The 13,347-nt window shown below is 33.0% G+C and overlaps 2 protein-coding genes across 2 annotated transcripts; one reads left to right on the top strand and one right to left on the bottom strand.

Moving 5' to 3' along the window:
- Nucleotides 1–1,454: 1,454 nt before the first annotated feature.
- LOC131843120 (mitochondrial import receptor subunit TOM40 homolog 1) lies at nucleotides 1,455–7,937 on the bottom strand. The gene is made up of 8 exons (XM_059191723.1): nucleotides 7,724–7,937; nucleotides 6,482–6,549; nucleotides 5,915–6,106; nucleotides 5,137–5,268; nucleotides 3,919–4,030; nucleotides 3,677–3,753; nucleotides 2,904–3,000; nucleotides 1,455–2,140 (listed from the first exon to the last, which is right to left on the bottom strand). Exons 1-8 carry the CDS (start codon nucleotides 7,851–7,853, stop codon nucleotides 2,001–2,003), a joined length of 948 nt encoding a protein of 315 aa, XP_059047706.1. The 5' UTR covers nucleotides 7,854–7,937; the 3' UTR covers nucleotides 1,455–2,000.
- Nucleotides 7,938–8,225: 288 nt separating this feature from the next.
- Nucleotides 8,226–9,162, top strand: LOC131843139 (STING ER exit protein). The gene has a single exon (XM_059191742.1). The coding sequence runs from the start codon at nucleotides 8,501–8,503 to the stop codon at nucleotides 9,146–9,148; it is 648 nt and encodes a 215-aa protein (XP_059047725.1). The 5' UTR covers nucleotides 8,226–8,500; the 3' UTR covers nucleotides 9,149–9,162.
- Nucleotides 9,163–13,347: the final 4,185 nt, after the last annotated feature.

The raw sequence follows: 13,347 nt of genomic DNA, 5'->3' as shown, positions 1-13,347 counted from the left end.
CATTTATAAAGCTTATTTTATCGACTATGAAAATCTGATAGGATTATATCAAAATTGAAGGTTTAAGATATCTCTAAAAAAGTCTATCTACCAGTTGTCTATGATAGGATTACATCATAAACATTTAAGGTATAAATTATCTCTAAAAAAATCTATCAGTTATCTAGTACCCATAACACAAGCTCTGCTTAGTTTGGGACTAGATGGCGCTGTGTGAATTGTCCTGTGATATTATTACTTCCTTTATCCTGTATGATATAATAGCTTGATTCACAATATACAAGTCTGTGTTTATTACTCTAAATATTTATCTAATTTATTAAATATATATAAATTTTATAGAACCCATAATACAAGCTCTGTTTTGTTTGGGACTAAACGACACTGCTTTTTATCGGACTAAACTAAAAACAACATTGCAACATACAGCAAAAATTTTATACCTATAAAATTGTAAATAACTGTTAAGAATAATTAAAATAGTGTTTATTTGTTCATTTGGTTTAAATCCACCTCACTCATACATCCGAAACACACACCACTTCTGTCAATTGATTTTTCTATAGTAGACTACTAAGGTTTTACTTCTACGGCAGGCCAGTAGCAAATAGTATACAAAATATAACATGAAATTTAACTAATGTTAAAAAAAATATTTATATATAATATTATAAAATCTATTACGTGTGATGTTAATGAAAAATAGGGCTTAGCCTATGCTGATATCCCTAGGGTTTGCCTCTATGTGACCTGCGATTGATCCCCATCCAATTCAAACATGCTATATATGCCAATGGCTTCTTTTAATAACTATTCTAATGCTGTCGGCTGCAGTTGGCCTTTACAGCTTCACCGAACGATAGGTGCGAGTGTAGATGGCATTTCAAATCCGCAGTACGACTTACGGAGCGGCTTAAGCATGCGAGTTCAGATGGCACTCCAAACTAGGACTTATAGCGGCTGAAGACCAACTGCCCGACGGATACGACTTTATCCTGAGGGACAGCTAGGGGGTTCGAATCTCGGCTTAGACCGTCGTAATTTCGAACCCAGTGTTAATTGGGATTAATCTAAGGGTTACTTCATTGTTACAAAAAGGGGTTAGGATTGTTAGTAATGGGGCCTACAGGTCCCATTGCTAGTCTCTGACATAGTAAATTACTAGTCAGCTGGTGTTCCACGCGATCCCTCTCCATTGGTGAATACCAGGGATGTTAGGGAGCTCCGTAAGCGTAACCGAAACTATCAGATATCCGATATAAAAAATATTCGTAACCGTAACCGAATCCGAAATAAGTTTTAGAATAGTATCGTATAGGGGCGGAGCCTAATTGATACTGATTGTAATTCCTACAAAATGCTGACATATAAATAAAAACTTTCGGATCAGGCGGAGCCTAATTGAGACTGATTGGAATTCCTACCAAATGTTGACACATAAATAAAACCTATTTATCAACTATTTGTATTTTACTTTTTGGAATTCCTTAAAAAACTTATACCTGTAACCGAAATTATCCGAAACTAACGGATAGTCCGAAATAATTTCATATCCGCATCTGTATCCGTATCCGGTATAATAATCATTCCTATATCCAAAACCTATCCGTATCCGAAGTTTCATATCCATAACATCTAACTTGTGGTCACTCTGTTCTCCCAAATCCAAAAAATGAATCTGTATTATTGTAAACATGTATAACATTTATTTGAAAAGAATACGAGCTGAGTTTTTTGTCAGTTCTTCTCATCTCGAAATCATTCCGAACTGACGGTAGATTTGACATATCATAAGTCTGGAATAGACCTACATGAATAAAGATATTTTGAATTTGAATTTGATTAACATCCCTGGTGAGTATATATTGTATTGAAGTGGAATATTACAACAAAACTTAACATACCCATATCATATAGTATCACTATTTGCTACTCAACCGGATTAGTAAATTAGAGCTGCAGTCCACAATCACGGTACCAGCGACTCCATAAACATTATATTAACATATAATGAGTCCACAACCGAATTTAAACTGCTGTTTCGCCTGATTCGCCATGCCTGACAGAGCGAAGGTGAATGGCAGAGGTTGGAGTTTCTTCTCGAGGACTGCACCAATGTTCCAGTTGGAATCTACCATCCCTGAAGAGGAATAAGAACAAGGTGATTATTCATTTATTCTTTTACACAAAGATATATGTATAAAAGGAGAGCAAGTTCATATATAACGGCTGACAGTGATCAGTGGAAGATATCTTGAAAGATCGGTTGTTATGAATGAGTGATCTAATTGATTTTTATAACATTTTTGTAACAGTTATAAAATGTGTCTTAATTGATAGGAAAGGAAATAGCAAAAAGGTTAGTCGATATCACAGGAGACTGAAGAGCTGGCAGCTACTGGCGGACAAAGAATTAGTATAGCCATTCAAAGGGGAAATGCAACCATTATCTTCGGTACCTTGCCTAAAGGGACTTTTTTAATAACATAATTTAGTTATTATACACATATTATTTTTTAAGGTTTTTTAGTTTTAGGTTAATAATGTTAGTTAGTACTAGCTGTACCCGCGACTTCGCCCACATGGAATTTAACAAAACAGAATCTTTCTAATATAAAAGTAACTTAAGTTAGTCCTTATTACATCAGCTAGCTGCCAATAAAAGTCCCGTCTAAATCGGTCCAGCCATTTCAGAGATTAAATGGAACAAACAGTCAGACAGACAGACAAAAATGATAAAAAATGTTATTTTGGTGTATATACCGTATTTATATTCATATGCATGTAGTAAATAACGGTTATTTCAATATTACAAACAGACAGTCTAATTTTATTTATATGTATAGATTAATTTTTAATAGTTATATTTTATATATGTATATACTTTACATATATCAACATACCTCTAAACATAAGATCAGCCTTTGGTATGTTAACTTGATAACCGATTGTGCCCACAGACTCCATCCCTCTAAACGAAGTGTCAATTTCTGCTACGATCTGAAATTAAAATTGATTTATAATTTTTAATACAATAAACATTTACATAAAGTGTAGGACTTTCATCTTTGTATGATATATAATACGATAATAAAGGTAATATCTCATTTAACATATGTAATTTAATTTTGTATTGAAAATATTCTAAAATTTATTAACTGCCTGCAAATCAATCTTTATTTAGGAACTATAGTTGTTAAAAAACCTATTATAAAATAACGACAGCTATTTAACCAAATTTCTGGTTAGCTACTTATAAAATGCCGTTATTAACGGTTAGTTATCCAACTTCGACAACGAAAAAGAGACAAATCTGTCATTAAATTATCTTTTTTTAAGACTAGATAGTCTGGACAATGAAACACTTACTTTCTTTGGGATTTTATAATATATTTCATATATGTCCATTAAAATAATCAAGTATAATTAAGACTGGCACGTTTTTGGAATTTTTAGTCGAGCCTTTATAAAGTTAATTTGTCTTTTGTTGGTCAATCCTTTTTGGGCTCTACTGAAAGTACCAAGCATAAAATGCTGTTAATTAACCGTTAATAACGAAAAATGCATTTATAACAGCTCGGTTAAAATCGTTTATCGGCTTAGAATCGATATCCACACCCCTTCTTGTTAACTAGTTTTAGACCTAAGATGTGGATGACTGTGCAGCATACAATACCTGTAATTGTTCACTGGCTTGCTTGAAGTAACATAAGTGGAAACCTGCCGCGCCCACCGTCGCAGACACCTCCGAGTCTAAACAAGAACAATATATTGTTTAACGTTTCGTTTCACTCTTAAAAATTACCGCGATTTACAAATTATGACTTAGTATTTCAGCTGTACCTGAAAATACATATATACACACATGGGATGTGTATAATATGGTTGCTGTATACCAAATTGAAATAATTTACTCACCATCCATGGTGTACCTGCCAGCGGCAGAAGCGATGGCAATCTCACCACCCATCACCCTTGTGCCCGACTGGTACACCAGTTCAGCGCCTAAAGCTAGTCGCTTTGTCACCGACTGTAAGGAAAAAACATTAAATTTAAATATATATAACTCAAAAGTGACTGACACAGTGATCTATCAACGCACAGCCCGAACCACTGAACGGATAGGACTGAAATTTGGCATGCAGGTAGATGTTATGACGTAGGCATCCGCTAAGAAAGGATTTTGATTAATTCTACCTCCAAAGGGATAAAATAGGGGATGAAAGTTTGTATGAAACTTTGTCAATTATAAACCGCTCGGGCTGAGACTTTGCATGCATAAAGTTACTATGACGTAGCGTGGCGTAAGAAAGGATTTTGATAAATTCCACCCCTAAGGGGATAAATTAACGCGAGCGAAGCCGCGGGCAAAAGCTAGTTTAAATATAATCTATATCTATACTAATATTATAAAGCTTAAGAGTTTGTTTGTTTGAACGCGCTAATCTCAGGAAATACTGGTTCGAATGGAAAAAATCTTTTTGTGTTGGTTAGTCCGTTTCTCGAGGGAGGCTTTAAGCTATATAACATTACGCTACGACCAATAGGAGCGGAGCTGCAATGAAAAATATTGCAAAAGGTGGGGAAATGAAGCGCAGACGAAGTTGCGCGGGTCAGCTAGTATTTATATATACATATAATATTATAATTGTTCATTGCATGAAATATGGTGGTAATCTGATGTTGTTATTTAAATTATTATTATTTGTTTTAGATATTAAACTATTCACACAGCACCATCTGTAGTCACAAGTAAAGCAGAGCTAGTGTTATTGTTAGTTGTTGTACTATATAACGGACAGAAATACTAAAATATTTTTTTTTATAAATACATACATACAAGACCTATAAACACAATAATACATGAGTGTTATTGTTTGTATCAGTCTGGGTGTTTTATAATATAAATGTTTGTACAGTGCGACGAATCGAACCCGCAACTATCGGAAAGGTTCTATAATATATATAAAGAAACCCACACTGACAACGCTTACAGTTCCTTGGTAAAAATGTCACCAAAATATAATTATGGGATCGTTACCACACATATGAATGACATATCAAAATACATAAATACATTATCCACAGAACATAGAAGTATTTCTACTTCTCTGTTCTTATTTTTACCCGTATTACCTGTAAATAATGTCCAACAATGACAGCTGACTTGTCACTGAGGTCAGGTTTAGCTACCGTGACAGCTGCCGTGTAATCAGAGCCCTTGTACTCTACTGTGCCCTGAGTGGTGGTCAGTTTGCACTCTTGAATCTGAAAATAGAAATAGTATGGAATAGAATAGAAAATCATTTATTTTAAATATAAACTTAATTTAATCACTTTTGAATAGTCATATTTTCATTAATCACTTTTTTTGAATAGTTATATTTTTTTGTTTTTGTACTAATCTATGTATTATGAATAGCAAATACTACACACGCCTTACATTGTGAGGCTTCATACACTCACAGATACACTGGAGTGAAAATTATGCAACAAAAAAATATAATAAAAAAAAAGGTAATAGGTAAAATTTTAACAAATAGTATATTTTTTATTGAGAGTTTTGGGCTCTTGTCAGGTGCTAAGACCTGTAACACTACAACCTGCATAAATCTCTTGTGCTCACCCTTATTTAAAGTTCACTACCTAGAACCGTCAGGAAGAAGAATTCAAGGGTATTCTTAGGAGCAATGATTTTTATCTCCTCAGGACACAGTGTATACTTTCCTAAGAAGATATTTCATTTATCCATGAGTGGGCTACAAACACATAAGATGTAGCATCGGCTTGGCAAAATCTGCAGATTGTTATTAAGTTTATGCTTAATTTTGCCATGTATTTATTCAATTTGCAGTGTCCAATGAGGGACATAGTCATGATAGAGATAAAATATGAAAGTAAGTATAAAACCAACCTGTGCAGCACCCTTAACTCTAATTTCATTGGTTAGTTGATGTATAATGTTGAAATTGACATTCCCAGAAGGATCTACATCTCCAAGCAGCACAGGGAACGCTTCCGTAGGAGATATCTGCTTTGTGCCAATGTATGTTGCTCCTAGTTTGTAGCCATTTTGTGCTGAACTCATTGTGAGTGTGTGTGACATCTGGAATCATTTGTCAAGTTCTTTATTTAAAGATAGAAAGTATTCACAGTATAAAGGACTTTTTTTTTACAAAAAATATCTAAGGACAATTCACACAGCCCCATCTAGAGTCAACTAAAGCTAGCAGAACATTTAGATCTAAATTAAGTTGGCTGATGCTTATGTTATGGGTACTAGATAACTGCTATAAATACTTAGATATGTATTTTTTTCATAAATACACACATATTATACATAGGTAACATCCAGACTGATACAAATAATCGTACTTAAGAATACAAATGTTTTTTCTGTGCGAGGAATTGAATCTGCAACCAACGGAAATAAAGTGGGGTTCTAAACCATATATACATAGAAACAAATATAAAAAAATACCTGAAAATGATTTGAGATGCCCTTGTTAAACATCAGTTTGCCTCCTTCAAAGTTGACTGGCATTACTTCTGCAAAGGTAATAAGTCATGATGATTTAATTGTATGTTTATGTATTAAAAATAAAATAGAAAAGTCACAAAACTCAATAAATATATTATGTATAAATAAATATACTTTAATGCTATTTTCAAAAGTTGAATTATTATATTATATATTAACAATGCATAAATATTACAAAAAGCAAAAGAGAAAAACGAAATTAAAAAAAGATGATAAAGACTAGTGTAGCAAAAGATTGCTAGGACACTGGCTTGGAGAGACAAGGTTCGTAGAGGATGGATGGGGCTTACACCTGGTGGCATATGACAAGAAAAAAATATATTTTTTCTTATTTATAACTAACATAAGTATTCGCTTCGTTACATAGTATAAAACAAGGTCACTGTTACTAACTGTCCATCAGTCTATGTATGCTTAAATCTTTAAAACTATGCAACAGATTTTGAATCGGTTTACTTTTATTAGATAGAATGATTCTAGAGGAATGTTTATATATGTAATACATGTACACCCATGAGAAGCCGGGGGGGAGTAGCTAGTAAATAATAATATGTAATTGTAGTAATATATAAAAGTATAAATAAACAAATAAAAATATCTTACACATAATTTGTTAGTTTTGAAATTAATTTAAATATATTCAGTATTCTGGGAAATCATCATTGTTATTGTCGTCTCAGTTTAAATTTATATACAAAAAGTAACATATAATATACAGTACAAGAATTTATGGGATATTCCTCACATAAATGATAGCCTATGACCTTCTCCAAGGATTTATCATATAGCTACATATATAAAGTACTCTCTGAGAATGCAGAGAACGAGTGCGCTAAATTAGGTTCAGTATGGCTTATCTCAAAACAAATAGAGATATCGCGGGGGACATGTGATTTTCGGCGACAGCATATTGTTAATTATATAAAATATAATCCTAAAAACATAACGGCCAATAAAACTTTTTTCAAGTTTAGTCCTGTAATATTGTTGCCAGAAAGCGATTGATATATTAAAATTGAAAATATTACATCACGAGTTAACCAAACTTTTCATATATATAAATGTTCATTTGCTGGCGATTTCTGAATGAATATATATAAAAAACACTTCGATCGACTGTCGAGAAGCCGATTTCGTAAATTTAATTGTTCTCTGTACACGGAATAATGAATATAATCTCACCTTTGGTCTTTTTATGTAGTTCATCCAATGTCCCTGGATTTTCACGTTTGTTCTCATTTTCTATGTTTTGTATATCGGTGCTTGTGAGCCCTGAGTTAGAGACACGATACCTGCTCGCTATACCACCCATTTTATTGTAGATTTCTTTATACTTTCCCTAAATTCCACAGAAATCGATGAACATGTGCAAAATTCTTTGGAATAAAAGACAATCGTTCGTTACGGAGTGAAGTTGACAGCAAATGTTACCATTACCAACAACAAAATTCAAGGACCATAGACAAAATGCAATGGGTACAATTAACTAACAATTATTAAACAATTTCATTACGAATGTAAATTAAATAATTTCTTTCAGTTAGCGAAAAATTATATTTCGAACATATATATCTTTATCCTAATAAATGACATTTTAAAGTTCTATTTCCCTTAAAATACATAGAACAACAAATTAATGGTGCAAATTAAAGTCAGATTGACATTTGACATTCACAGTTTGACATATTGTTTAATGTGTTACAAATTGTGCTGAAATTCTTTAATCATATGTTTTAATATTTATATTGAAAAATATATGAAATAAAGAAATCAAATAACATCGTGATCAATCGTAGTATCTTTTGTAAAGATAATAATAAGTGTATATTAAGACAAGTTTAGAACGAGTATCTCTATTTAGTTTCTGTAGAGAAGTAACTTTATAATTTTGCGTTAGATTCTCCAGATTATAAATAAAATTCTATAATACACCTGTTTTAATATTCAAAACACTTCAAGATGCCTAAGGTAGTTTCGCGGAGTATCGTATGTTCGGATACGAAAGATCAAGAGGAGTATAATGAAACGAAGCCATTGCACATATTTTACTGCATATGTGGACAAATGACTCTCATTTTGGACTGCACCATCGACCGCTTACCTTTAAGACCCACAGACGGAGCCAGAGTTATCGACGGATCCAAACACGCGCACAAAATCACTTCAGATCCCGATGAAACTGTATACTTGAAACGGGAAAAGGGTATAGAGCGCCAATATAGAATGAAATGTAAGAAATGCGCTGTGCCGTTATATTACAAACATGTACAGGACAATAATATTGTGTTTATTATGAAAGACGCACTAGTCCAGTCGGTCGGAGAGGGAGGAGTCACTGATATTTATAAACAAGTCGCTCTGACGCAGCCCAAGAAGATCATGGTTACGAAACACACAAAGAATATGGGTAAATTCAGTTCTGTAACTGTGTCAACTATAGATGAAGAAGAAGATGAGATAGAAGCGAGAGAGGTAGCCGACAGCTATGCAAATAATGCAAGGATCATAGAGAAACAGTTGGAGAGAAAGGGGATGAATAAACGGCAAGCAGAAACTCCTACTCAGCAAATGGAGAAGAGAGTACGGGGAACTTTGATTGATAAATAAATTTTATTTTATAATTTGTGTTTCAATCAATAAATCCATGTATTATTTTGTTTTCTTGCATACTTATGTATATGAATATGTAAATTATTGTCAGTCTGTAATATAGTTGTGTATATAAATAAATAAATAAATTTATTTTGTACTCAGGGTCAGCTACTCATGCAACTGCAACTGCATCACACTGACTGGTCATATATTACAGTTCGCCCAATTTGCAAATCTTTTTAAATCATGGTATATTTGTTATTCTGATAAGCTATATTACTGTATTGTTTCATCAAAATTGAGTAGTTTTTGCTTGAAATAGTAACAAACATCCATCCATCCAGCCATACTCAAACTTTCACGTTTATAATTGTGATTAGCCTGCTTTTTTATTTATTAATTTATTAAAACTAATTCACAAAAAAAATCTACATTTTAATATATAAATCAACATTATCATCATTTCAGTCCGTACCTAACCACTGTTGGATATAGGCCTTTCCAAATGCCTTCCACCATGAGCGATGTGAAGATCGCGGAAGGATTGGATGGACCTTCGTCAACCCATATATTAATATTATATATTTTTTTATTTCGTTATTTAATAGGCAACTACCATACCAAAATAACCAATATAATTCTAATCTTGAATTGTTTTTTTATAAAACCTGATTTCTAACACTCGGCGCCCTCTAGGAACTCGCGACCGGGTGCGGCAGCACTACTTGAACCTCCAGGTGTAGACGGTCCTGGTTGAAATTATCATCTCCTTGGACTCCGGTGATAAATAAGTTTTAAATTAAGGATACTGCGAGTGCTTGGTGTAGGGATTCCAATTGGCATAACGATAGTATGGTAGTTGAACAAACTGCTGTCGACATTGAGGTCGTTGTACATCAATGACGTGACTGTGCCTATTCTTGTGATATTTGAGTCAACACTCGAGACCCTTCCATTACTACCTCTCCAGATAACATAGATTTAAGTTGAGTGTAAAATTAGAACACGTTCCGACTCCGCGTCGAACGTACGCGTTACTATTAAGCCATGTAGCATACTATCTAATAAACTTACTAATTTCCAATAAATAGTAAAATTATTACACCTAAATACTCACTAGCTACATACAATAATAAACAATATATTATGTAGCGACACCTCATCACAGCGTATATAGCGCTAGAGTGGTGAGGTGATAACCATCGCGCTTCAATATGGTAACGATTGTATATATATCTTATATATAATAATAATAATAATCTCAGGACAATTCACACAGCGCCATCTAGACCCAAGTTAAGCTAGCTAAAGCTTGTGTTATAATAACTCATACATATACAAGATTTTTTTTTTTAAATACATACATATTATACATAGAAAACACCCAGACCGATACAAACAATCATACTCATGAATACAAATGTTTGTGCCGTGCGAGGAATCGAACCCGCGTCCATCGGTCGTAAAGCGGTGTGCTAGACCGCTAGACCACCGAGCTCGTCATATAAAATTCTCGTGTCACAATGTTAGTTACCATACTCTTCCAAAACGGATTGTCCGATTTTTATGAAATTTTATATGCATGTTCAGTATCTCTGAGAATACGCTACTATCTATTTTTTATGCCCCTAAGTGTTAAGCGTTGTCCACCCCTAATATTTTTTTTTTATGGACAACTTTTATTTTTTATAATGTGGTATTAAAAATACACACGACATCAAAATTTTCACCTTTCTACCATTAACACTTATTTTTTAATAGAGTTATTGCTATTTTTATATCCCTAAGTATTAAGGGTCCACTCCTAATATTTTTTTTATTTTTGTGGACAACTTTTTATTTTTTTAATGTGGTATTAAAAATACATACGACATCAAAATTTTCACCCTTCTACCATTAACACTTATTTTTTAATAGAGTTATTGCTATTTTTATATCCCTAAGTGTTAAGGGTCCACTCCTAATATTTTTTTTATTTTTGTGGACAACTTTTTATTGTTTTAATGTGGTATTAAAAATACATACGACATCAAAATTTTCACCCTTCTACCATTAACAGTTATTTTTTAATAGAGTTATTGGTATTTAAATTTATATATCAAGACAACGTTTATCTGGGACAGCTAGTATACACATATATGTAGTTTCATGTAGAGAATTCTACTTAGGTTTTACTTTAATATTACTTTTGCGTTGATTAAAAAAGTTCATCAACATAAGTACCTATGTCTTTTTAGTTTTTCTACCGCGTACAATTTTCTCAGACAAACTTTCGTAATAAAAAGTTTAAGAAAGTTAAGCTACGCTTGCTCTAATAACGCGTATATGCCCATCTTATGTATTTGAGTCGTGTTTACATGATGTAAAATATACATAAATTATTAAAACGAGGGTATTTGTAGACTAACATTAGACATATCATTTATTTAGATGTTTACTTATAGAAAAAAATATTACTGGTGTATATTTAAAATATTGTAATTAACCATTTGTAATCGACAAGTAATTTGTCTATGGTAAGAAAAAAAAATCTATGGTCTACCATAGATTTCTTTTTCTTTTTACTTGTTCTAACAAGTGAATTTTGATTTTGTAAAATAATAAAAATGGCCTGTGTTTTTTAAGAAATATAAAAGGGTTATTTGATTTTTAAATTGTATTTTATTCACAAGGTGTCACGGACGGCCCGGACACTACAATTACAATTTATATTTTGTACAAACTGACAACCTTGGTGGTCTAGGGGTGTAGCACACTGGTTTACTTCCGGTCGCGGCTTTATTCCTCGTACAGTGCAAACATTTACATTTGTGGGTATGATTGTTTGAATCGGTCTGGATGTGTTTTATTACATTATTTTTATTTAATTCAGACTACATGGCCCATATTATAAACTAGCTTTTGCCCGCGGCTTTGCTTGCGTTAATTTATCCCCTTATGGGTGGAACTTATCAAAATCCTTTCTTAGGGGATGCCTACGTCATAGTAGATTTATGCATGCAAAGTCTCAGCCCGATCGGTTTAAAATTGACAAAGTTTCATACAAACTTTGATACCCTTGCAGGTAAAATTAATCAAAATCCTTTCTTAGCGGATGCCTATGTCATAACAGCTACCTGCATGTCAAATTTCAGCCCGATCCGTCCAATGGTTTGGGCTGTGCGTTGATAGATTACTATGTCAGTCACCTTTGAGTTATATATATATAGATACTAACTCATAGACTAACATATGCACATAATATCATTATTACATAGTATAAAATAAAGTCGCAGTCGCTGTCTGTACGTCCCTATGTATGCTTAAATCTTTGAAACTACGCATCGGATTTTGAAGCGGTTTTTTGAATATATAGAATGATTCTAAAGGAAGGTTTATATGTATAATACATGTACACCCGGGCGAACACGGGGCGACTAGCTAGTTAGTAGATAAAAGGATATGTTGAGAAACTCTTTTGATATAAATATATTTAAAGTTCATTTTTTAATTTTTGTTTTATTCTCTAATCAAAAAATATATACATAGTAGTAATGGGCCGGGTCAATGTGCTCCCTCTAATATGTTTGTGTGATGTATTTACATCCGCGTGTCAATGTCAAGTTTGACACATTGATCTGTAATTGTCAGTTGTCAAAATAGAGTGATATTAGCATTATATAGAAATGAATAAGATGGCGTTTCTGCGAATGTCCTATTGTTGTGTTAAAACAGTAATCAATAAAAATCATTAAAAAGGCGTGTTATTTTTATTCAACGTGTAATCAGAAGGCCTGGTACACATTAGTTTGAGTGCAATGATGGTTGGCTGATGTCATACTCGTGAACGGGTGCTGCTTGTGGGGACTAGTCTGTTCGACTTACGAACACTGATTAGACTATTTACTTTTTCAATAGCATATGCTGGTGGTCACTCTATTCTCCCAAATTTGAATTTAAAAATGAAACTGTATTATTGTAAACATGTACAACATTCTTTTGAAAAGAATACGAGCTGAGTTTCTTGTCAGTTCTCCTCATCTTAAAATCATTCCTAACTGACGGTAGATTTGGCCTATTATAAGAGTCTGTAATAGATCTGCATGAATAAAGATATTTCGAATTTGAATTTGAATATATATGTAAACAATATTATGCACATGTCTTTATAACTACCATTAAAATATTATCCCATTGTAAATTGTATTACTACATATTTCTACAACAGGGCAGGT

This window comes from Achroia grisella, unplaced genomic scaffold (assembly GCF_030625045.1).
Source record: "Achroia grisella isolate CSIRO2021 unplaced genomic scaffold, CSIRO_AGI_Agris_v1 utg2786, whole genome shotgun sequence".
Lineage (NCBI taxonomy): Eukaryota > Metazoa > Arthropoda > Insecta > Lepidoptera > Pyralidae > Achroia > Achroia grisella.
This window is presented reverse-complemented; position numbering and strand designations above follow the sequence as displayed.